Here is a 26,101-nt window from a genome sequence, read left to right as displayed (position 1 = left end):
GCTAATCATACAAGGTTTATGAAATTTGTGAAAAAAAGAACTTCCATGCTCTCAATTGCCAATTTTATAAGCAATAAACACCTAGAAACTGAAACTGAAACTGAAGTTGCTATAGTATAGCATCTATTTGTAATCCTTTCTGTTTTGGTTACAGCAGAAAAGTTTGTGGGCAGAGTGGTTTTTCCTAATACAACACTTGAGCAGAATAAAAATGACAACTTTGTATGCAACAGCCATAACAAACAGCACCAGTAAATTTTTCCACTTAGAGTTGCTGTCATCAGATATGTCATATACATTTCCCAGAGCCTCATAACCAGATATGGTTCTCACCTGCCCCACTGCAAAAGAAGTTCCGATGTACTCGTTCTCCAACAGTCCCTGGTAAAAGAAATCCATTAATATGATTTTCCTGATAGATAACCAGTGATCAAGAAAATGTATGCACTTAATTATGACTTCAAGCCAAGTCTCAAACTTACCTGGATAGAGTAAGTATGAAAAGCTATATAAGAAATGGGGTACATCCATGCTGGTCTAGGCAAAGCACTTCTGATTCTAAAAAAGCCAGCAGAAAGCATCATTATCACCTGAAATACGAGATAAGATAGCCGTTGAATGAAAAAGTTAGGGCTCTCAACTCAACATGAAATGATAATTAAATGATACTCCTACTACAAGAATCCTATATAACACTAGAATTGCACGCATTTCAGATACCCCCAACTACCTTGATTCCCCTTACGACACATTAGGAACACACACAGCTACAATCACTGCATACTTTCCAATCAATAGAATACAATATTACACCAAAGGGAAAGGGAAAGAATGTAACTCATCCAATAGTAAATCATATCTTGCAAATTTAGATTTCAGGCAGAACTCACATGTATGGACACAAAACTTAAGATGCTCCAGAAGATATTTTGACAAATGGAAGCAACCAGCAGCAGCAGACCCTCATTTACCAATAGACACGCAAAGAAATTCAGCACAAAGTACATCAGCAAGCTGAACTCATCTCGCAGTCCAATTAGAAAATAGAAGACCAGACTTGACGAAATGGAGATGAGAAACAAGAAAGGGATGCTAGCAAAAAGCTGCCCAAGTAGGAAAACAAATGCCCCAGAATGCTGGTTTGATTCTTCATAGGTATATATCTGCAAAGTCATCATGATGTTGATTAGGTTGATTTTTGAACTGGATGAGGATACCAATAATAACTCATTATCAGGGTGAATAACAAAACCAAAGTTAATAAAAGAAAGTAACAATAATAAATTGAAAAGTTCACTTAATTTGAGGGGAACACTCACTATCTAAGTACTCTAAAATACAAGACCTAGATGTCATTGGGATATCAATTTGCCGCCTTTGCTATACATCTTAGTGTATGATTAGGTTATTAGTAAAAACTAAATCCATAGCACAATCCACATTAAATGCAATGCTAATTATGAATGGCTTATCTTAAAAATAAAAGCTGATATCAATATTGCACCTCATCAAACATCATACTAAAGGTTCCCAGCTTCTTAGAGAAATCAAGTTCAAAGGCTAACTTTCCAGGACTGATGAGATTGAAATAGGAATATGATTTAATAGACCAAGCCAGAAATGTCACATTTCTAGCGATAAGTCCAGATAGTTCAGCTATTGGAGAACCCTGGTCCTGAGAATTTGTCACTTCAACTCAGTATTTGTCTACATTTCACCCCACTAATTTGAACTAGAAGTTTGAATGATGATATAATAGTCCTTTGGGCAACAGAAAAATTACAGTAAGAGTGCAATATATAGATTATGACACGCAGGGTTAAGGGGAAACTGTAGTTCATGAGACTGAAGAAAAGACTAGAATGAGGATCACATTTCTATGAAGGTGTATAGTCCACTCTCAGCCTACAAAACAAACCTTGATTCTTAAATACACACATGTACCGGATTCATTCGAACATGGTGTTCACATATATTAGTTTCACAGAAGCATGCTTGTACATTATAAAGAGGAAACACAAATAAGTTGCTCGCATCACCTTGATCTCTTTCAACTGTGAAGGTACACCGGCGACGCCTAGCAGAGAGGTGAATGAAACAAATACAAATATTGCTGCTACTCTTCTCTGCATGGCAAGAAAAATATCATAGTTTGCATACTGAAAACAAGAGCTAGTAATGACAAATATTTATCATGAGAAAAAAAACAGTAATATCAACTCAGTCCATGATTATTTCAAGTACTGTGTAACCAGAAAAACTGGAGGTCTGGTGCACAAACATCATATTGATGGACTACTGTATTAGAGTTTAGACATGCAAAAGGAAAGAGACAGGTTTTATTTTTTAGTTATTCGCTTACCATGACAGAAAACAAGGAATGCCCCAATCCAGAAAACACAGTGCCAATACAGAGGGCAAGAAACACATAAAGAATCAATCTTAGCCAATAATATTTCCACTCCCTTGACATAATCAATAAAGATCTCCAAGTCAAAACTGCAACTCGTGTTGCATTTCCTGCCATTCCCTTTCTTTTGAGTGATGGACCTTCCTGAAAGGACAAAATGCAAGAGATCAGACACTATATTGAAGCTCAGGCTGTAAGTATAGCCGTTTGACCACTAAAACTTTTATTATTGTACATTCTGAGGATTTCTAAGCCATTTTTTCTACTTGACAATGATCTTATCAAATATTCCTTGAACTAGTTCTAATTATAAAAAATAGTGACTTCTGGTACTTTTTATGTAACTGTTTTTTTGAATAAAGACTTTTTATGTAGATTCTCAATAGAGAAATTACTATTTTTAAAGATTATAAATCAATGTATGAAATAGACGTAAACTAAATTGTATGACACTCTTATTCCAAATTTTGGTATTCTTTTTAGAGTAGAGGGAGTAATGCATTGAGTTCAAAAATACTTCAACAGGCTGTCAAATTGCCTCTACTGTTAAAGAACTTTGGTATTGCAAGGAACAGAGATTGGAGGAAACTCTAACTTGGAGATTGGCATAAATAACTCTTTATGGGGGTACTAACACAATAGCAAGGACTATAAACTGCTTTAAATGACCAAGGAACTAAAATTAATAGCATTTTTTAAAATATTGAAATGGACAGTGACAACTTCTGCTCCATTCTACGCTTAAAGAAACCAAAAACTTCAGTTCACACAAGAAGATAATGATAATTGAGGACAATCTAGTTTTTCAAAACAAACCAAAGCCAATAAAAGAGCATCCTTCATGAGAATGCTCGAATTATATTACTGTCCAGAGCACGCAGGCTTAACAACTTATGAGTTTATGTAGTTAGTTCATATCAAAGTCGGAATACTTCCTACTATCTAGTGGTCACACTAAAGTATGCATTGCCTAGATCTACTTGACACTTAGAAAAGTTCTTGGAATAAGATCGAGCAAAGTTGATAGTACTACCCATGATGTCAACAGTGACAACAGTGAAAAAACATACCTTCTTGGTAAGTTTCATTATTACAAACATATTACATACCTTCTCTTTTCAATGATAAATGTACCTTCTCAGTAAGCTTCACTATCATTGATTCAACAGCAGCAGCATCTGCTGATGATCTATAAGTTGTTTCAATGGTACGTATAGCGATGGCAGTATCCATGCTCACTGATGATAAGTCTCCATGATTATCCTGTTGAGATGACAAAAGCACAAACATTAAGGAACATCTTTCCTTTTAGTGTTGTGAAGGAGGAGGGGATAGGGTGGCCACAGAACAGATGAGGATCTTTGAACTTTCATTTTGAATCTTATAGCAAAAGAATTTCTTTTTGTTCCTTTCTCAAAGATCTTTCCCCAGCACAATAAAACAATAGCACAAATACGGAGAAAAGAGGTAGTACAATGAACTGAGCTAGAATTGTTCCAACATCCTAATAATTTTTCAACAAATCAATCACTATCTTTAACCATTAGAATTGAGTTTTTAAGGGGGAAAACAGAGCTTTGAATGCTTATAGGCATATACCTGCCAGCTTTTGCACATCGCAATAATCCTGTCAAATTCTGTGTTTATAGCACGCAAGAAGTGATCAGAAGGACTTTGCATAATTGGACAAGGAAATCCAGCATTCGAGAAGTGCTTCACAATTAAATGATATGTTAGTCTCTAACAATTAGTAACATAAAGAACAAAGTATGATATCAAACATAATGAACAGAAAATAAACATTTCAAGTGCTATGTATTTCTAGTAGTATTTCACAATTGTTACACACTTGGGAACTGATCTTCCTCCATGCCCTCTTAAGTAAGTTTGTCCAGTCCGAATCCCCGTTAACATTGACTGATTTTCCACAGGAACCCATATTCTTTCTTCCAACCACTACTATCCATGGATTCTGAAACATTTAGTCCATTGGAAAATTTGTCAACACTCAACAGTATTTCTCTAGACTACTTCCTTCTTGTCAGAAACCAACAAACTGAACTTTGTTGATTTATTCCAGTGTGTAAGGAAACCGTATAAGAGGCTATACCTTTGTAGGGAAATAAGCTGCTAAGTAACAACTTGGACTATGAAACCTGGACCCTCGCACTTCAAATATGTCCTACTGACACAACCTTATCCTGCAAGACTTCACTCCAATAAAAGACATGTTCCCTAGAGTAACCATCCTAACTTGAGTAAATATTTACTTCAACATTGCTAAACTATTCTTGGCTTCTTCAATGCAAAATGAGAACAAATAAAGAACTTCAGCCAAATCAACTGCATGGGCTCATTTCTCTCTTCAAATGGATATCATCTGACTAACAATTGACTTCTTCCTATTCAGATAAACCACAGCCACTTCTGGGTCTCTCTTATTAAAGGAAAACCCAACAAACCCATATTGCAGGAAAAAAAGTATCATTCATTATCCAATGCCTTTGTTTGATGCAGGCATGACTGTTAAGAAAACCAACGTCTTCCCCTGAACCAAGATGGACAGTGTAAGGAAGCATACCAAAGTAAAATTACCTGTAAGCAAGCCAAAGTTTCACCAAAAAACAATGTCTTTCCATTTGAGAGGAGGCAAATTCGGTCAAAAAGGCCAAATACTTCAGTACTGCTTTGGCAAATGGTGAATATCAGAGTGCAGCCAGAGGTGGCAAGCTTCTTCAATGTAACCATCATCAGAAGTGCAGAAACGCTGAACATAACAAGAACTAAACATCAGCTAACTTACAGTAGTTCATAATTTTTGACAGGAAGAAGATATTCAAGAGCATCAAGTCTCAACCATAAAATATAGCAAGTCAAAAACACGAGAATTAATAAGGAAAATTTTAGAGAGTAGGGAACCAGGATATTCATTCAGTTGGAAACCTACAGTTCATTTTGAATATGCTACAAAAAAATCAATTTCCAAAACATCAAATAAGAAAATCACCATCTATCACATGTTCTCTCCCTCAACCCTTAACTTGATGTTCATGTATGACTCGGGAACCATGTAAAGCTATGGCACTTGTGCCTAATTCAACCCCAAAAGTTAGCTCATAAGGGCAAGATTACCAAGTCCATATAAGGAGACCACAAATCTTCTGATAACCAACTCCTAAGAGAGACCTGCATGCACTAAGCTAGCAACCTAAGTTTAATTAGCAGGTCTTTCCCAAAGAAAGCTTGTAGCCTTTTAATATTAACACAGTTCGCCCAAAATGCTGAAATATTTACTAATTGACCTTTCAAATCATATAAACTTCCAGCATGAATCGACATATACCAACTTTAGTGACATACTTCAATAGTTCAATGAATGACATGGTCTTTCTCAGTCACCACATGCACATACTATATAAGACAAGAAAATCAATCTTTATGACTAATTAACTTGTCAAACAGACACGGAGCATTAGTATCTTATATGCTTTTATTGGACAGAAAAACTAGAACATACCAAATATTTGGCTGTTAGCTATTTTAGCAGCTAAAGCATAGTACACAATTTGACAGCTATTTTGTGCTACTAATTCAAGTAATCTAGTCACTACGAAGATCACGAATGCAGTTATGGATACTAAATATGTCAATGTAAACCCAATGAACTTCAATAAAAAACTGTTGTGATTTTAAAACGAGAAGTAAGAAGAGAACCTGTCAAGATGATAAAGGGGTTCATCAATAAATAAAATATGTGGTCTCATAACAAGTTCCCGGGCAATGCTGACACGCCTCCTCTCACCACTTCGAAGACCTCTCATGTAACAGTTGCCGCCTATAAGTTTATTAGCATAATCTCCCAGTGACATAGCATCTATAGCATCCTCCACCACACTCCTTCTCTGACAAAAGAAACCAGGAAGCTGTAGCAAAGCTGAGTAGTATAGGAATTCACGCACAGATAATGATCCAATAAGAGTAGTTTCTCTGTCAACATATCCCTGCAAATGAGTACATTTTACATGTCAGAAGGCACAAGCTGACAAAACAAGGAAAACTAGTGCCCACTTTCTAACTACTTCCTCCCGTCCAAATTAATTGACATTTTAGCCTTTAAAAGTTGGTCCAAAATATGTGATGTTTCACAAAACCAAGAGGTTATTTAATTATTTTTCTTTTCAAATTTGACCTTGCTAATTGTGTCAACCTAAAAAGAAAAGAAAATCAGGAACTTTAGTCAAAATCTTTCTTTTTTAGGAGTGAGTGAAATCCTTAATACATTTGTCCAAGCCTAAAACAACAATTATTTTGGACCGGAGGGAGTACTTGATTAAATTGAAGTTTTCTTCCAAAAAGCTCAGAAGTACAACACTTCTTAACCCAAATTCAAACCAAATAAACTACTCGTACTTTATGTATTTTAATAATAACATGATTTCTAGCCTACCACCTTTAACATTTGAGCTATTATTTTCAATGTCTATATTGGATGATGTAAGTATATGATTGTAGATGTGCATGCTCAAACCTATTGAAAATATGGTTTTCAGATCCCCTTGGGCAAGAAGGACATTGGTTGAGATGGAAAGAATGATTTTAATCTAAAGCTTAGGGATTCACAGGCCTAAATTCATACCGGCAACTCCTAACGCAACCAGGGAATAAGCCATATTGCGCTACTAAAAAGGGGTAAAAGATGAAGAAGGGATTTCCAAACATCAGTTACATGAAATTATGCCACATCATTAGAAGCAGCTGCACAACTGTTTTGCTTCAAAAGGTGACATCTTCTTGCCAAAGGGACACACATATCACTTTTTGTAAAAGAGCCAAAGGATTGGTCGATGAATTAAAGAGAGAAAGCAGGGGCAATCAACTCACTGAACCAGTAGTCATTACTAGGAGAGTGATTATGATTTTATATTCCAAAGATCAGTTCAGAGTGAACAACAGCTAATATATTTTTGTAAACTATAAAACAAAGCTATCAAAGTCCACAGTCCAGACCTATATCTTTTCATATTAAGAATACAAGCATGACTACAAATGACAGTAAATGCTTACAACATACATAGGAACCATACGGCATGTGCCTTCTTGTCCCGTTTACAAACACCTCACCATACATTCTCGTTGAATCAGGTAACCTTCCTAAAGAAGAGAAAGAAATCTAGCTCAGACACATATATAAACAACTGGATGTTTTTCTATAAACTGACTACATATTGAATTCCACAAACCTGCAAGGGCTCTCAAGAGTGTTGATTTCCCTGACTTGGCAGGACCCATGATGACAGTCATTGTTCCAGGTAATGCATAACCATGCGAACTCTTGACCACCTTATCAGAATATTTTCTTTTTCCCTTTATAGTTACAGTCAAGTCCTTCCATGCAATAGAAGCTCCTGTAATCTTCCTTGTAACAACTTCCCTCTCTATTAAAGAAGGAGATGGCAAGGAACCACTATTGATCTTTGACAGAGAAGGGGAGGGTGGTGTAGTCGCAGCATTAATAGAATCACCTCCTTCGTCCACTTTGACCTCTATATCTGTCTCATCCCAAACAGGTGAATCTTCAAATGAAATTGGCTGTCTAAGTGCGCCAGGTTTCCTTGAGTAGAAGAAATTACTTGACGGTAACCTATTAGCTGGACTACTCACTGAAGAAGATGGAGACCTATAATGATCTGATTGGGATTGTATTTCGTCCATCCTATGGAGTTCTCCAATTCTGTCTAACTACTCCAGAATGGAACACTGAACTGAAGGTTCACAAGAAAATTCGTTCCACAAGGAAATCAATATATCATAACTGATTCCTCCTTAGACCAACTTCACCAGTTTATAAAACGTTTTCCAGCCCTGTAAAAACAACAATAGTTAACAAGCACCACAGATAGCTCGTTATGAAAAGAACAACAAAAGACAATACATTTTAAGCACTGGGACAAATTCTCCTTTTGTGCCTTCAGCATCAACTATAGTTGCAAAGGATCAAAATATATAAATCAATCAATCAACTACAACTCAAACCCAGGTTAGTTGGGGTCGGCTATATGAATCTTCTATATCTATTTCTTCTACATGAGAAGTATTCAGAAGATTCATCATTGTTAAACTATCCTAGGCTGGCTGTCACCCTTTTTTAGGTAGGCCAGATCCTGCAGCAACCCTCCTCCTTTCCTATGCTTTGAGAAAGCTCACATAGGCTTTTGAAAAATCAAAAGATATTGAAGAAAAATAAAAACAAGTAACTGTCTATCAGAAGCTGATGACCTACATAAATAAATCCTACATACATGAAAACATTAGTATTAAAGAACCCCTTTTTTCTCTTTTTCTCTCTAGCAACTCAAAGCATAATTTTGTTCATTTGGGAACTTCAGAGAACATAAAGCACAAACCTTTTCTGCTCTAACAAACACCTTTCACAAACAGAACACTGAACTCACTTAACTCCATAAAACCCGTTAACCCCAAAAGAGAAAATACAGAAGCACACAAGAAAAAAAAAAAAAACTTAAGCACCGCAAATGCTAACAAGCACCATTGAACTACTGAAAAAAAAAAAAAAAGCTTAAACTTCATACGATAAACGCCAAAAAGCTGCAAGTAGGCTCGAACTTCAAGATAGTGAGTCCAAAAAAATAAAAACAAGTGAAGTTGTTGAACAAATAATGAAGATGGAGAGCAGAAAGCACGAACCTGGATCGAAATAGCAACAAATGATGAAGGCTGATAGTGGAAACCAGACAAGTAACAAGGAAGAGTGAGACTGAAGTGTTGAGTACAATTATGAGATTTATGGATCCTTTTTGACCCGAAAACAAACAGTGCGGTGCTATTTCTATACAATATATATTTGGTCCAATTAAGAATTTTTCTTTTAAATAAGTAACTTTTTCTTATTCTTTCAAGAAAAAAGAGAGATAGGGACAAATTGAACTTGTATACAGTGCACTATTAATAGATTTTCAGTTTCTGATATAAAAATAAATAAATTCAATTTGATCATCAGTTTTAACTTTTAACATTTGAAGAAAATATAATTATTTCTTAAAAAGCGTGTAAATTTTAAAATAAATATAGATGATGAACCAACCTTTAGTCAATAGGAGCCCTACTTCTCTCTTTTCGACCTCATCACTTCAATTCAAGGGCAAACTTATTTCCTAGTCACCGGGCTGAGCGCACCTTTGATACTTCAATAGGGCGAGTAGTTTGACAGTAACTTCTTTCGTTTGGTAGGGCGACGAAAGGCTACTTCAATGCCGGAAACTCGAGAGGGTCGCCCTTTGGAGAAGCGTTTGCCGGTGTAAACAAGGGAATATTTTATATTACTGCTGGATGAGATAGTAGGTGAAAAATTAAATCGAGGAAAATAATATTTTTAGGTTCTTTTTTCATATATAAAAAAATTATTTAATGACATAAAATAAAAGAAAAATAAAACTATATGTAACTTACAAAAACAATTTCCATAAAACATATTCAAAATTCAATTACTGTTTCAATTTGTTGAGTGGGTGCTTAATGGCCTGTTTGGAAGGACACCCTGTTAATTGAATTTGGTGTAATTGGTGTAATTACAATGTCTTGTCCTGTTTGGAAGAACATATAATTACTTGGTCAGCAAGTAATTGGTATAATTGGCAGGGGGTAATTACACTCTACAATTCACAGGCAGAGGCTGTGAATTGCTGGCAATTACACTATGTAATTACTAGTGTAATTACCACCTGATTACTTTTTCATTTTTTTTAATTTCTATTTTTTTTTGTTTTAATTTTTTTTTACTTCTATTATTTTAATTTCTTTTTATTTATATTTTTATTTTTATTTTTATTTTTATTATTCTAAAAATTTGTAAAAGTCTATTTTTTATTTTTTATTATTATATTTTATTTTATTTTTGTTCTCAACCTTACTTTACGTGATTCTATGTAATTTTCTCATATTATCTATTTCTTTATGCCATGTTTATTTTCTCATTAGCATAATTTTATTAGTATTCTAATTTTTAAATTAAAATAGAATTTATTGTTAAGTAAGGTTATAGACTTACGTTTTCTTTATTATGAAGAAATAAAAATAAATCATATTTATTGCTATGTTGAAATTTGTTATAAGAGTATTATGTTAAATTTTTTGTTTTGAATTTATTACTTATGTTATATTTTCAGTTTCATTTGTTTTAGTAATATTGAATTTACATTGCACGTCATTTTTTAATTAGACTTGATAGATTGTATTTTTGTCAAACACTTAATAATTTATGATATTTTATTTATATATTACAATTTTTTTTATCAAACATGCATTTCACAATGTTCGTAGAAACTTCATACTTTTAGTTGTTACAATCAATTCAATTAAAATATATTAATTTGAAAAAATATAAATCAATTATTTTTTCATAATATTAGTTACAGTAAATATGTTTATTAATTAATATATTTTCAAAAAAGAATATATATCTTAAATATTTAATTTAATGTCATTTATAAAAATTCTTATTTGTCTAGTATAAATTTTAAATGATTAATTTTTATTTTTAAAATTTATTATAATTTTATGATTGCAATTGTGCATCCAAACAAAACATGTGTAATTACATTGTGGCATCCAAACAGGACATGTGTAATTATAGTGCAATTACATTGTGACAACCAAACAGGTCAGTGTAATTACTAGACTGTGTAATTACTAGGCTGGTAATTATTACTACCCTAATAATTACACCAATTCCAATAACTGGTGGCATTCCAAACAGACCCTAAGTGTTAGTTATTATTATTATATTAGTATAATACAAAGTAAAGACAACCAGAAAAATCATAACTAAAGATGGATAGTGGTACTTTATTTTTAGTTTACCAATTCGGGAAGTTACAATTAGTGGAGTACCATGTTTTTTTCCCATTCAGTGTTTGGTGTTCACTATTTATATTGAAGCTCGATTATTTTAAATTTGTGCCACGTAAAGCCTTATTTAGGAGGAAACACTTTCTATCAAAGGTTTTTCTATATTTAAAGCTCGAATCCAAAACTTTTAATTAAGAAAGGAATAGTCTCATCTGCTACAACACATCCAAAAGAGTAGCATATTTGACGAATGCCAACTCAAATAAATGCATAATAGTTCAATATATATTGTCAAAATATCCTTTTCTCTCATTGTCTTTTTCCATGTGTTCATTTGTTAGGTGATTATTTTTCAGTGAATTTCAATTATCTACCATATATTACTAGTATAAATAAAAGTTCTTTATATTATAGTAGGTGTTATTGGTTAATTGCCATATTTATCTGGTTAAAAATTCTGGAATTTCTGTTCACATTCATAGGATATCATGGGTCTCTGATGGGCAGACATGACAATGTAGGAATATGCAAATAATTGAGACCTTTCTTGCACTTTATTTTTAGAAAAAAAATTAGTTATTGTTTTGTAAATCACTTCGAGGATAGAAGTTTGTCGTCACTTTACAATTAGTATAATTTGACGAAGGTCAAATTTCATAAATTTATTTGCATGAATTCGTAATATAGAAGATAGCGTTACAACAACATAGAAGTCTAATGAGTATCGAGGTTAAAAATATGAAGAAACATAAAAAATAAAAAAAAATAAAAATGAGTTCAACATATATATATATATAAATTTTTTTAACTATGTATAAATAATGTATTTTCCGTCGAATGAAATTTTGATGAATCTCTATGCTCTTGCTAGCTCTGCCTTGTACGTGAACCTTACCTACCTTAGTAAATAATTAGTAAACATGTTGTATCTGATAGATCCTCTACTCAGAAAAAATGTAATTAAATCAGGATTACTTTTTAATACAAATCCCAATAATATTTGATCACAAGTTTTATAAATATTACAAGTAAAATATCAAAATAGTGGGTTCATAATGTATATTTGATCTCCTTTTCTTTGTTTACTTATTAAAAAACCAAATATTGTCCAAATACGAAACACTTTTTTTTAACCCTCCGAAATACGGAATACACCTATTACCTACATTATAAAATCGTCCAAAAGCAGGAAAATACAGATAGAACGCCAGTTCGTATTTAATTTTTATCGTGTTTTTTTTTCTCTGTTTAATAAATTGGTAATTCACTTCTTCCATATCCCTTTCTTGCACTCATTGTTCTCTTCTCCAGCAAAACTCCAGTTTCTCTCGGCTGCTCTACCCTAATCTAGATCTCTGAAGATGACTAACCAGGCCGAGTCATCTGACTCGTAAGTTCTCTCTCCTCTCCATCGGTTGATCTACTGAGTTGTTTCACTCTGGAAATCGTTTCTAGAAAGTTCTGAGATTTATATTGTATTGTGATTACTGATTTTTACTTCTTTTTTTTGTTTTCAGAAAAGGTGCGAAGAAGGATTTCTCTACCGCGATTTTGGAGAGGAAGAAGTCTCCTAATCGGCTTGTTGTTGATGAGGCGGTCAACGATGATAACTCTGTTGTTGCACTGCACCCTGCTACTATGGAGAAGCTACAGCTCTTCCGTGGAGATACAATTCTCATCAAGGTTTTCTAATTATCCTACTTTTTGGGGTTTTCGCCTAAATCTCGTGTTTTTAGGGTTTCGATGTGGATAATCTGATTGCATAAGGTTACAGTGAAGATCACTTTGCTAGTAGTTGATTTTTTTCCGTTGCTTATGTGAATCTGGTGGATTGAGTAGTTTTACACTTGCCAATAGATTTTTAGACATAGGATATTAGTGTTTCTACGTTTTGAGGTGCGGTGTTTGTTCTGCTTGTTTGATGATGGGACCGACAATTTTATGGGTTATAGGTGTGACATATACTTGTTTAAACTGAAAAGCAACTTATTATTTATAGATGGTCACAAGCTGTAGAGGTATTCTTTTGAACTTGGTTTCTGCGTCCAGGGGAGATCAATAACTAAGATGATCCGTCAGGAAAGAGTCTGTAATGACAAATTATTCACGTTTGTTCTAGTCACTGGTGGGGATTATCTGTGTTCCTAGCTTATGCTGTGCCATTGAATTATACTCTGTTGATCCTTGATGAGCAGATGCCAATAGGTTCTATAGGTCAATTTTAATTGGCTATATTACATAATCATGGAAAAGACGTTCTGAATCATAGTACTGAATTTACTCACTACATAAAAAGAAAAGACTCTCAGAATCATAGTAGACATATACCACTTCGACAATACTGTTTGAAGTCATGAGATATGGCGTAGTGATGCTCTCACTTTAAATAAGCTTGGGCTCAATCAAAGACACACTATATGATTCCAAGGACAAACAGTTGGTTCTTTGAGTCTCAGTAATGAGTTAAATTAATATTGTGAACTATTGTATGTTGGATGTTATAATTAGTTACTTCAATTGAAATTTGATTATAACTTACTGCATTCATACAAGTGTGTGTGTCGCCGGCTTGGCATGCTACTTTTAATTTATCAGAAAATTGTGTGCTTCACTTTAAAGAAAGCACGTGCTTTACTTGTCACTTCAACCCCCAGTGGCCCACTGATCTTGTTGCATTTTTCTTTTTGTTCTTTTTTTACTTTTAAAAACAATGTTGTAATTTTCTCATGGTGCGTATGGCTTAATTTTAACAACTATTTAAATGAGGTTACCTTTCTGAATCTGTTTGCATTTTTGTCTGCCTGTTCATCCAATTGACTCAATAGTTTTGTACTGCATTTTAATCCAGGGAAAGAAAAGGAAGGATACAGTTGTCATTGCACTTGCCGATGAAACATGCGATGAGCCGAAGATTAGGATGAACAAGGTTGTCCGTTCAAATTTGAGGGTCCGTCTTGGAGATGTTGTGTCTGTGCACCAATGCCCAGATGTTAAGTATGGGAAGCGTGTCCACATACTTCCTATAGATGATACAATAGAAGGTCTCACTGGGGATTTGTTTGATGCGTTTCTGAAACGTAAGTGTACTGACACATGCAATTTCTTTCCAATTGAATAGCTCAAGCATGGTTTTCAGTTTGGCAATTTCAAGGCTTTATTCTCTGTACTGTTGTGGTATAGGAATTTCCAATTCATTGAACTTTTCATCAAATCTAAAAATTAATAAGGGTGGGTTGAAGGAACAGGGTAGTAGTGATAATGAAAAAAGACTGTCAATATCATTGATATTTGATTTTCACAATCACAAACAATACATCTTACTCTCTCTGTCTGGTTTTAGCTTTTGTTCACTGTGATTAGATTTAAATTCTGAGCTCCCTAAATTAAGGAGACAAGCCCAGGTGCCTAATTAGTATGTGGCACCATAATGCTATCAACAGAATTCGGTATCCTTGCTTCACAGTATGTATATTTAAAACCTAATAGCTCTTGAAGGTAATTGTTCTTTCAGTGGTACCGTCAAAAGGAGACACCATCTGTTAGTGCGGACTTTAAGTTAGATAATTTGTGCGCAATGCAGTTCAACTGGTTTTGGACAAGTTGAATATCAATAATTTGATTTTTCCATCAAACAACTTGATTACTCTGGGTATATTGTTGTACTTGGGAAACTCGTTATTGATGGGCCATAGTGCGATTTTAAGTTTGTATCTTATAGAACTATAATTTCTGTCTTGTTCCTTCTGTTGATAGTACAACCTTTGAGACGATAGTCCAGGAGAATTCTGGGTTTTTTTTGGGAGAATGTGGAGTTGCAGCAGTTGTTATTGTGCATCTGTTTTGGGATTCTCCAGTATTTATTAAATTATCTCCAATTAACGGTCTTTCCTTGGTTTTGTACATTCTACTCTTTGATTTTGTCAATTGGCAGTGAAAATTAGAGGTGAAGGTTGTCGTCTTTGTTAGTGAATTTGTATCCACCTTATCTGTAAGCGATGTCTGTGTTAGCCTCAATTTTAAGCATATTCCTTTTTGCAGCTTACTTTTTGGAAGCATATCGTCCTTTGAGGAAAGGAGACAATTTCCTTGTTAGAGGAGGGATGAGAAGTGTGGAATTCAAAGTCATTGAGACTGACCCAGGGGAGTATTGTGTTGTTGCTCCAGACACTGAAATATTTTGTGAGGGGGAGCCTGTTAAAAGGGAGGACGAGGAGAGACTGGACGAAGTTGGCTATGATGACGTTGGTGGTGTGAGAAAACAGATGGCTCAGATTCGTGAACTGGTGGAATTACCATTGAGGCATCCTCAACTTTTCAAATCCATTGGTGTGAAACCACCAAAGGGGATTTTACTTTATGGACCCCCTGGTTCTGGGAAGACCCTGATAGCCAGAGCAGTGGCTAATGAAACAGGTGCATTTTTCTTTTGCATTAATGGACCAGAAATCATGTCCAAATTGGCTGGTGAGAGTGAAAGCAATCTCAGGAAGGCATTCGAAGAGGCAGAAAAAAATGCTCCATCTATTATATTCATTGATGAGATTGATTCAATTGCTCCCAAGCGAGAGAAGACACATGGTGAAGTTGAGAGAAGGATTGTTTCACAGCTCCTGACTCTGATGGATGGACTGAAATCTCGTGCTCATGTCATAGTTATGGGAGCTACCAATCGTCCTAACAGCATTGATCCTGCTCTCAGAAGGTTTGGTAGGTTTGATAGGGAAATTGACATTGGTGTTCCTGATGAAATTGGACGTCTTGAAGTTCTTCGTATTCATACCAAGAATATGAAGCTTGCAGAAGAAGTAAGCCAACTTATTGAATTTCCTTCTTCTTTTTCGGGATCAAATTGTCGTTGTGGCATAATGGCGAGTATTTGATTCTGCAGGTTGATTTGGAAAGAATATCAAAAGATACACATGGTTATGTCGGTGCAGATCTTGCTGCTCTTTGCACTGAAGCTGCACTTCAGTGCATTCGAGAGAAAATGGATGTCATTGATCTGGAAGATGATTCCATTGATGCTGAAATATTGAATTCAATGGCTGTCACAAATGAGCACTTCCAAACTGCTCTAGGAACAAGCAATCCATCTGCATTGCGTGAAACAGTAAGTAGCCTATTACGACCCAGTTATGTAATGTAGCTCTACCTGATCATGTGCAATGTTCTTGTTGCTTATGATAATCCTGTCCTTTTGTCTGTATGGGGTTTATGGATGGAATAGATGGGTTGTGTTTTTTTAAGTTCACAAATTTATTGGGTTCTTCCGTGAAAATTATGTGCAGGTTGTTGAAGTGCCTAATGTCTCATGGGAAGATATTGGAGGTCTTGAAAATGTCAAAAGAGAGCTTCAAGAGGTAATTGAAGTCAATAACTTGGTCTTGATGCATTCATATATGCCATTAAGTTCTGTCTTAGGAGGGTTTCATCATTGTTCTTGTTTCATATTATGTAGACTGTTCAATACCCAGTGGAGCATCCGGAGAAGTTCGAGAAATTTGGTATGTCACCTTCAAAAGGTGTTCTTTTCTATGGTCCTCCAGGATGTGGGAAAACTCTTCTTGCCAAGGCAATTGCAAATGAGTGTCAAGCCAATTTCATTAGTATCAAAGGACCTGAGCTGCTTACCATGTGGTTTGGAGAGAGTGAGGCCAATGTCCGTGAAATTTTTGACAAGGCTAGACAGTCTGCACCCTGTGTCCTCTTCTTTGATGAGCTCGACTCTATTGCCACTCAGGTAAGATAGTTTTCAAGTTTACCAAATTGTTTGTTGTAAGCGAACACAGGAACTCTTTGACAGATTATGTGGACTTAGACAGCACATATTTCCTAATTAGGCAATCAATTAGATAAATCTGTAAAAAGGAGGGAAAACAGGAAAAAAGTAGTTATCCGTGTATCACTTGCTTACAAAGATTGTTGCTTTTTTTTTTGCAGAGGGGAAGCAGTAGTGGTGATGCTGGTGGAGCAGCTGATCGGGTTCTGAACCAACTTCTGACTGAAATGGATGGCATGAATGCAAAGAAAACTGTTTTTATTATTGGGGCCACAAACAGGCCTGATATTATTGACCCTGCACTTCTGCGACCTGGTCGACTTGACCAGTTAATTTATATCCCACTGCCAGATGAAGACTCACGCCATCAGATTTTCAAGGCATGTCTTAGAAAATCTCCCCTATCAAAAGATATTGATTTGAGAGCTCTTGCCAAGTACACTCAGGGATTTAGTGGAGCTGATATCACTGAGATCTGTCAACGGGCATGCAAATATGCCATAAGAGAGAACATTGAGAAAGTAAGTCCTCCTGCTCTTAATTTTATAAATTTGGTTTTGTTTTTTAAGTCTTTGAAGTCACATCATCTGTCTTTGTTCGTACAGTTTTTTATCTGTGTTGTTTACTGTTGTACATCTACTGATACTGGGGTCTTAAAGACTCTAAACTAGTGGGTGAAAGTATCACTCCATCTTGTTGCAGTGAGTGTGGACTTAGTATAAAGTTATATAAAAAATATATTCATACTCTGTGTGCTTGTGTATGCGTATGCACCAGCACATGCTGCTGCTAAGATAAGATGGATATGCCACTGCTGATACTTATATTGGACAATGTTTTAGTTGCTTTTGTGTCATCATCTGTGCTGAAATATTGAAATAATGGTGCTCTTCGGTACTTTATTAATGGTTTTTGTCGTCTTCAGTTTGATGGTTGCCAAAATAAATGTCTGAATTCAAGTGTTTATCTCCTCTCCGTTTCTTGAAAAACAGCTATGTGCTGTGCATCTCTTGCTTTAAACTCCATGTTAACTTGCTAGCTGGTCTCTTATGTCAATGTTTGCAAGGGTTGCTAACCTTTCTTTTTTCAAAATTAAGTTAAATGGGCATGGTTAACATCTTAATACTTGCCAAATGGCGTTCTTTTTACAGGATATAGAAAAGGAAAAGAGGCGAGCAGAGAATCCTGATTCTATGGATGAGGATGCTGATGATGAGATATCAGAGATTAAGCCTGCTCATTTTGAGGAGTCCATGAAGTATGCACGACGAAGTGTGAGTGATGCCGATATTCGTAAATACCAGGCATTTGCTCAGACCTTACAGCAATCTCGAGGTTTTGGAACTGAATTTCGGTTTTCTGAGACCAGTGGTGGGGCTGCTGCATCTGACCCCTTCACAACTTCTAATGCTGGAGCTGATGATGATGACTTGTATAGCTAAAGTTATGGACTATCCTGTTATTTTGCTGCGACAATTTTCTTTTCCGTTGTTGCTATAGAGTTTCCTAAACAAAAATGTCTTTGAACTATTACTTTGTTTCTGGAATCTGTTGGTTTATTTTGCCCACTCTTTAATGTTGTTGTTATCTTGAGGTGTTCTGTGACATTTTAAAGAAACCTCAATAGCTTCGCTAATACAGTGGACCTTGGTTATTTATTCTCTTCTTCACCTTTCCCCTTTTAATGAATCGCTTTCTTGTTACCAGGCTCTAATCTGCTTTTGTATATTAGGTGCTAATTCACTTGAAATTGCTACAGTTTCTGTAAATGAGCATCTAATTCAATATTCCCTTGGTTAGTCTAATTGCAGGGGAAGTTTTGATGAAATAACTTGGTGTATGTTTGAGAATAAATTATGTAACTTAGTTACGTGTGATCTCTACCCCTACTAACCTTCCAAAAAATGCATGCAGAACTTCATGTTTGAGGTTTAGCATTGAACACGATACTTTAAGAAATCATATTGAGTTGAAAATGTTAGAAATTATGTTCGACCCTGTTTCTGCCAAATTACGTAAGATTACTCTTATAATGTTTCAACTCCAAATGAAATCTTCCTAACAACTTATAATCTGTCAACATATGTCTAATTAGTAAGTCTAATGTTAGTAACAAACGAGACCCTAGAAAAGAAATTCCCAATTTACTCTGTTCAAGACTTGTACATGCCTAGTATAACAAACACAGAAACAGAGAGTGCATAATGTAAAATTTTCGTCTTTCTTTCTTGATAAGTAGCAAAATATCCAGTAACGTAAAATACAGAAGTATAAATTGAACTCCACTATAGTCAATTTAATAAAGCGAAACAAAACATGAATTATTATACTAGAAACTAGATAAAAAGAATAATACCGCTTATTCGTATAAATTAGTTCATCAGTTATTCTCATAACAACATTGCTGGGCTAGCTAATTAAGGTTGCTTGAAATGCTTATAATCTTGTGAACATCCAATTCCAAGTTCACCAAATATATGATTGTTCACATATCTGCTTGGTCCAGATGCATGTCTGAACCCTTTTGGTAAGCAATTCTTGATTTCCTTCCCATGAAAAAAAGGATGTTTATTGTGACGATTCATCAACTCAGGCTTCATTATCATGTATTCTTCAGATAATTGACGGACTCCCATAGCTTCATTTATAAAAGAAGATAGCAAAACAAGGCAAAAAACATATAGTTTAAGGAAAATGTTTTTATTGGAAGCTGCATTTGTCATTTTAAGAAAGTTCTCTAGTGTGGAGTTTCTGTAAAACTCTTTGTGTATGATGTGTGGTTTATAACAAGTGAAACTATAAATAGGCTCGTGAGGAGTAGAGGCGGCAGATATAAAGATTTGTACACAGCTCATTGCAAGCAGAGTACAGACAGTACAAACCATGCAACCAAAAAGTTTTAATTTTGTATACTCGTAACGCATGAAAGAAAACAGTCTGGTGTACAAAATATCTCGTGTTAGTGGACTCATTATTTTTATATGGTGGCCCGTGATTGTTGGGCATTAATTGCTAGTATAAAATCATGAACTTCTCTCTTCCTTAATTTCTCACATTAATACATTTTTACTTTCTCTATGAATCTTCAGTACGTCTTCGTTGTTGCTTCACTTCCATCATTTAATATTTCGACGCACCTTTTTCATTTTTCATTAAAAGAGTACGTATATTAAATGAAGTATATTTGGGACCGATGGATCGCCCTTCTTAATTGCTACGATCTATTTTTAATTTATGGAGTTAAAAATATGGTTTTCAAATTAAATTTCGAATTTCTTCATTAGACATTATTCATGATTGCTACGATCTATTTTTAATTTATGGATTTATAATTATGATTTTCAAATTAAATTTCGAGTTTCCAGTTCCATAATTGACTATGTATCCGTGATAGTTGATACCATACTAAAAAATAAAAACCTAGTCAGCAACACAAATAGATTGATTGTCACCTATTTCCTACATTACCATAACTAATGATCTGTCACGTTCATGTGTTTTCCATTATTGTTACAAGAGAAAATGGTCTAAAACCCCCTCAATCTATACCCGAAATTTCAACTACACACTCCAACTTCACGGGTGTCCTATTACCCCCTAAACTTCATATTTCTCTATTTTCTACACACTTAAACGCTGACCTGTCATCTATCAATCTGATTTCAATGTTAACTATGTGTATTTCGATCAATTTCTTGAATATTTTATATATTTTCTTGGAACCTCCGTGGTAATTCACAACTGTTATTCTTGGGGTGTGTACTAAGTAAATTCCTATGTAATAGCTCATAACTTATCACACGAGAAATGTAAACTGCACTAGGTAAACATAGTGCGACGAGCTCGACTAAAAAAAGTATTGAGGGAAATCGAACTCTAACCACCTTTATTGGATACCACATGTTACACAACTCAACCACCCTTACGGATCTAAAGTTCTTACTCCGTACCTTTCACCAATTTTATGAAGACCGCGGATACATAAGGCCGCTGCTACCTTAATTGTTGCACCAGCTGTTGGGTAAACTATTATTATTATTATTTTGTTGCTATAAGATTTAGATGAAAGTAAATGCTTACAATTTATTGTTCTACTAGTCTCTCTAGCTGAACAATTATGTCTCTCTCCTTTTCTCTTTTTTCAACATGTAATATTAGAATTTTTATGTATGATATCAAGTGGTTAGAATTTAGAGAGAAGTGTAGCAGCAAATTACATTCTATTTATATTCATTCAGTTTTATGAGAGATCAATGCTAGGAAAAGTGGTTGAAGGGCTTCAAATGTAGTGGTTTTAATTTGTAGGAGAAATGATAAAGGCATATATCTTCATTTATCTCTTTTTACTCGTAAAATTTTGATTTGACTCACCTATTAAGAAAATCTTGATTGCTATACAATTTACCATTTTATCCTTATTAATTAATATGATCCCAAATATCTTTACTTACTACATTTTTCAAAGATATTAACTTAATGTTAATAAATTGAGGGTATAATAGGTATAAATAAAATTGTCCGTTCTTGATTTGTCAAAAATGACAAATAAAAAGGAAAAATTGGATAAATAAAAAAGGACCGAGGGTAGATATTAAAGGACAGACCAAGTGATTTGGGTTTTATCTGTATTAGTGCAATTGCAATTTCAAGTTTAATGAATCGGAGATACTGAAATTACTGTACCAACTTCTTGTTATATAATCCCAAATTAAAATTTAAGGAATTCAATCGTTAAAGTTTTAACCACTAAATCTTTGTCTACTTTCAAACTAACGGATTTAGGATATATCTATATCTTGTGTGGCGGTGTTTAAAATACTGGATTCAGTTGAATGAATGACTTTGAGTGTTTGGGAGCTGAATATTCTTGACAAGTTTGGATTGCAGAGACAGCCTATTAACATGTAAGAAAATATTAGTAGTACTATTTTATAGGTAAAGTACAGGTGAAAAATAGTAGAAATTTATTGATATGTAGTAATGAATTTAACCCTTATTCTACACGATTTACTGTTACCTACGACCTACGTAGATAGAAACCAAACCAATAGTAATTATAAAGAACAATGTTCATTAAGAAGGTTGGTATTGTGATTCTTTTGTTTGGTGAAATAATGATAGTCTCGTGTTAATTCTCAACAATTGATGGTCCGGATGGAAACCCACGAAGGACTAATCAACGAGCGGATCAATCTGAACATGAATAATTGAAAATAGATTCAATTCAATCTGTTTTTTCAATTTTTTGATATTTATGTCTATCCTTTGAAAATACCTTTAAGGTTAAAGTTACTATTGTTTTTAAAAAAATAAAAATGAAATAAACCAATTCTTTTCATGCCCACTTCATGACGTTTTTCTCATCTAGCTACTAGGGAAGCCTAACGCGTACATATTTTTCATATTTTGTGTTTATGTTAAATTAACTAATTAAATTTTATTAGTTAAAATTTAAAGTTATAATATATTACACTTAATTATTGGTTGAATATGAATAATTGAATATGTCTATGAAAGGCATATTATTTGTATTTTTTTGATTTGGTATAAATAATGAGTATAAAAATACATATAGATACTAAGTTAATTTATCAAGTAATGCTGATGTAATGAGCCAAGTCAACTTTCCCACAGCTTGGGACTTAAAAGCTGTACCCACAATGACTTAAATTGTCCCTCTTTTTACTTTCACTTGTTCACGCACTTTCTTTTAAAAAGATAATAAATAAAAAATATTTTTAATTATAATAATAACTATAATTATTAGTATTTCAAAAAAATGTAGAAAACTGATTTAGAAAGTTAGTAATAAATATTAATAAAAAAACAAGAAAAAACAGATTGTCCTTATGTTGATACAGTAAAATTTGATATCAAGTCAAATATCTTCAATCTAAAAATTTAAATTGACTCTTTTTTCCCAGGGAAAAGAGAAACATAATTCACTCTAAGTTCACTAAAATGCATTATTTTTTTACTCCTACTTGAGTTATCAATACTTTACGAGTTAACGTGAGTTGAATTGTCAATTATATTACACTTAATTTTCGATTTCACTCTAAGCCAACTAATATTTTCTATATCCCTGTACAAACTGCTGCTAATTATAAACTATAAATGGTATGAATCTTTCATATCAATTTAAATTAGCCACTAGACGAAGAAAAACAATTCACGTCCTATTATAAACCAACTGGAATAAAATCTTGCCCCATCTTAGAAGTCAAAGTTTTAATTACAACTATAATACACTTTTGAATCTGAACTCCGTAAAACAAAGGCCATTGGCCCTAGAATATTCTTTTAAACACACAATAGGAAACATCACAATGTGTAATATATATATATATACGTCAATTTAAAACCACATACACCTTAGTAGATTCCAGCGTATCGACATGCAACATCATTTAAGAAAAACAAAAACCAACAAAAAAATAAAAATCAGGACATATTTTGCTTATTGAGACGACTCAGCTCATTGAACCTTCAATTGAATCACGATTATCAATCCGATCAGACACGATTTGGCGTCAAATTTGGTGGAGTAGGTGCGGAGCCCACACGCTTGCCACGCTCCGATCGGCTATTTTCGGCGAATTTCAAGGCATTTTGGTGCATACCTTTTTGCCTCTCGGCCTCAGTGTACTCTGAAGTATAATAATGTTCTTCACTTCCCTTGATTGGATCTTTTGTTGGTGGGAAAAACATGCTTCCCCATTGTGGGAAATGACAAAATGTAACAGGAAGGGTGCATCCTATGATCATCAGTCCCATGTAAGTTAGCCCTGTCGCTGTTGAGTACTTTGAGCTCGTGAAAAACAACAATTGTGTCAATCCAGAACCAAAATTCCCACCTGCCCCAGTCATTCCAGATATAATTCCTAATGATCGTCGAGAAATGAAGGGAATAATACCGAAAGTTGCACCACAAGCAGCTTGAGCTCCGATTGAGAAAAGGATCATGAATGTTACAGCAATTGGTAGGGAATTTGAACGACCCAAAAGAACACAAAATACTCCTCCGAGTGTTTGTAAAATCCATAAAACCCAAAGTCTCCCTCTCATACCGAATTTCTTGGCTGCATAATCAGAAGAAAATCCTCCGAATGGACGAGCTAAAAGGTTAGCCATACCAAATGTCGCTGCAATGATTCCCGCTGTGTGAAGCTTTAGATCAAACCTGTCGAAGAAGTACTCAGCAATCACGTTGTCTGTAGACAGTTCAACTCCCATAGAGTATCCGTAGAGAAGGACAAAGATCCATGTCCTGTAGTTTGTTGCAGCATACCACAATATCTGAAATACCATATAGATCAATTAGCAAAATATTAAACAGACAAGTACAAAAATATATATTATTAATTCTTGGGGTGTAATTTTACACTTACGTTACCGAATTTATCTTTAGTAACAGTACCCGTCTTCTGTAAATCGCTACGATTTCCGTCGGGTAAATCTTGGCCAAGAGTCAACACTAAAATACCCATGACTACATGTAGCCATCCAGGAATAAAAAATGCAATTCTCCAAGCAGTGAACGGAGTTGCACCCGCCCTTCGAATTATGTCATAAAGAAGTGGCATAATGAGTTGAGTTGCACCGCCACCCATATTACCCCATCCAGCAGCTGTTCCGTTCACTAGCCCAATAATCTTACTATTAAACATAGTACTCATCCAATATTGACACGACACAAATGTTGCGAGTGAAAACCCAATCATGAACCGGACAGCTACGTAGCCACCAGCGGACGAAACAAAGGACATACAAAAAACAGTTGGGGCTGACAACATGATAAGAAAAGCACACCCATACCTGGGACCCAACAAATCACAAACTGCACCCATAGCAAGCCTAGATAAAATACTTCCGGAAACGGAAGCAACCCCAGCGTTACCAACATCCATTTTAGTCAAATTAAGGTTGTCCCTAATAATAGGGACTAAAGGTGCAGCAGCAAAAGTCGAAACGAAACAAGTAAAAAAAGAAATCCAGGAGAGCTGGAACGTTAGGCCATGAGGTTTTGAAAACGAATAAAATTTAAATTGTTTAGCCTTGTGTTCAGTATCAACTGGTACTGAAAACTTGGCGGTGGTGTCAGTAGGCACCATCGGAGAAGCCACCGAGAAAGCGAGAACGGGCTCTCTTCCGGTGACTCCATGCATAGAACTCCCCGGTGATCCTTCTACATCAGCCATTTCTTTGATCAACTGATTAATTAAACAAAAGATTTATTTAAAATGTGTTAAGAAGTAAAATTGATGATGTGTATTACTTTGAGAATGTTATGTTTATATAGGTATCAAAGCGTTGACAATGTGCAATTTGGGCAAGTTATTGGTGATTCCCAATGGTTACATTTTTATTTTATTTTTTGATAAGGAATCCATTACGCCGCATCTAAATATAAATAAATGTGTGTAATAACCCCCTTATGGTATATCCCAAAGGTTCACTGACCATTTTATTAGTTGTAGTATACTATATCTAAACGTTACCCCTTTTGATATACTAGTGTTGAACAAGTCTTTTGCAATAATTTGGTGAGTAATTTATCCTGAAATTAAGTTGTTCGCACTGCTAATGTATTCAGGGGTAATATCAGTTGTGTTGGGCATTAACGATTCTGGAATACTCCTAAGTCCTAACACGGATGTAATCAAGTCCGCACGATTTTCCCAGAAACGCTTCACAAATATTAAACATCTTATAATATATTATAACTCCTTTTTTTTCTTTTCAACTATCAATGTGAGACTTTGTTTGCATACCCAATTCACGGGTCTGTGTGCCACCCACATAGTCTGAGTATTGACGGGTAAATGTTGTAAACTGGTCCATGTATATAGACGGACAATGGCACTAAGCCAGTCTCCATGCCACACTCCACCATCTTCAAACTCGTCCAACTAAATTATTAGTTTTGATATCAATTGTTGGGCTAAAATATTTTAAGAATATTTTTAATACGGTGTGATATTGTCCACTATGAACCAAACCAAATGATTTTTTCAAATAAGGCTCACACTATTTACAAGAATATT

General features: G+C 34.6%; 3 protein-coding genes across 3 annotated transcripts; 1 reads left to right on the top strand and 2 right to left on the bottom strand.

Moving 5' to 3' along the window:
• Window positions 1-115: 115 nt before the first annotated feature.
• LOC125873232 (ABC transporter G family member 3) lies at window positions 116-9,233 on the bottom strand. Its single transcript, XM_049554133.1, has 12 exons — window positions 9,116-9,233; window positions 7,651-8,272; window positions 7,482-7,561; window positions 6,125-6,411; window positions 5,006-5,177; window positions 4,010-4,123; window positions 3,545-3,673; window positions 2,363-2,554; window positions 2,040-2,126; window positions 891-1,163; window positions 483-590; window positions 116-381 (listed from the first exon to the last, which is right to left on the bottom strand). Exons 2-12 carry the CDS (start codon window positions 8,120-8,122, stop codon window positions 124-126), a joined length of 2,172 nt encoding a protein of 723 aa, XP_049410090.1. The 5' UTR covers window positions 8,123-8,272; window positions 9,116-9,233; the 3' UTR covers window positions 116-123.
• Window positions 9,234-12,467: 3,234 nt separating this feature from the next.
• LOC125875291 (cell division cycle protein 48 homolog) lies at window positions 12,468-18,706 on the top strand. Its single transcript, XM_049556395.1, has 9 exons — window positions 12,468-12,665; window positions 12,793-12,958; window positions 14,124-14,352; window positions 15,314-16,080; window positions 16,164-16,385; window positions 16,564-16,635; window positions 16,734-17,015; window positions 17,216-17,575; window positions 18,206-18,706. The coding sequence occupies exons 1-9, from the start codon at window positions 12,637-12,639 to the stop codon at window positions 18,494-18,496; spliced, it is 2,418 nt and encodes an 805-aa protein (XP_049412352.1). The 5' UTR covers window positions 12,468-12,636; the 3' UTR covers window positions 18,497-18,706.
• Window positions 18,707-23,324: 4,618 nt separating this feature from the next.
• LOC125873407 (high affinity nitrate transporter 2.4-like) lies at window positions 23,325-25,298 on the bottom strand. The gene is made up of 2 exons (XM_049554343.1): window positions 24,446-25,298; window positions 23,325-24,353 (listed from the first exon to the last, which is right to left on the bottom strand). The coding sequence occupies exons 1-2, from the start codon at window positions 25,253-25,255 to the stop codon at window positions 23,571-23,573; spliced, it is 1,593 nt and encodes a 530-aa protein (XP_049410300.1). The 5' UTR covers window positions 25,256-25,298; the 3' UTR covers window positions 23,325-23,570.
• Window positions 25,299-26,101: the final 803 nt, after the last annotated feature.

Source organism: Solanum stenotomum, chromosome 8 (genome assembly GCF_019186545.1).
Source record: "Solanum stenotomum isolate F172 chromosome 8, ASM1918654v1, whole genome shotgun sequence".
NCBI lineage: Eukaryota > Viridiplantae > Streptophyta > Magnoliopsida > Solanales > Solanaceae > Solanum > Solanum stenotomum.
The sequence above is the reverse complement of the archived record's forward strand: the minus strand, read 5'-3'. Positions and strand labels throughout refer to the sequence as shown.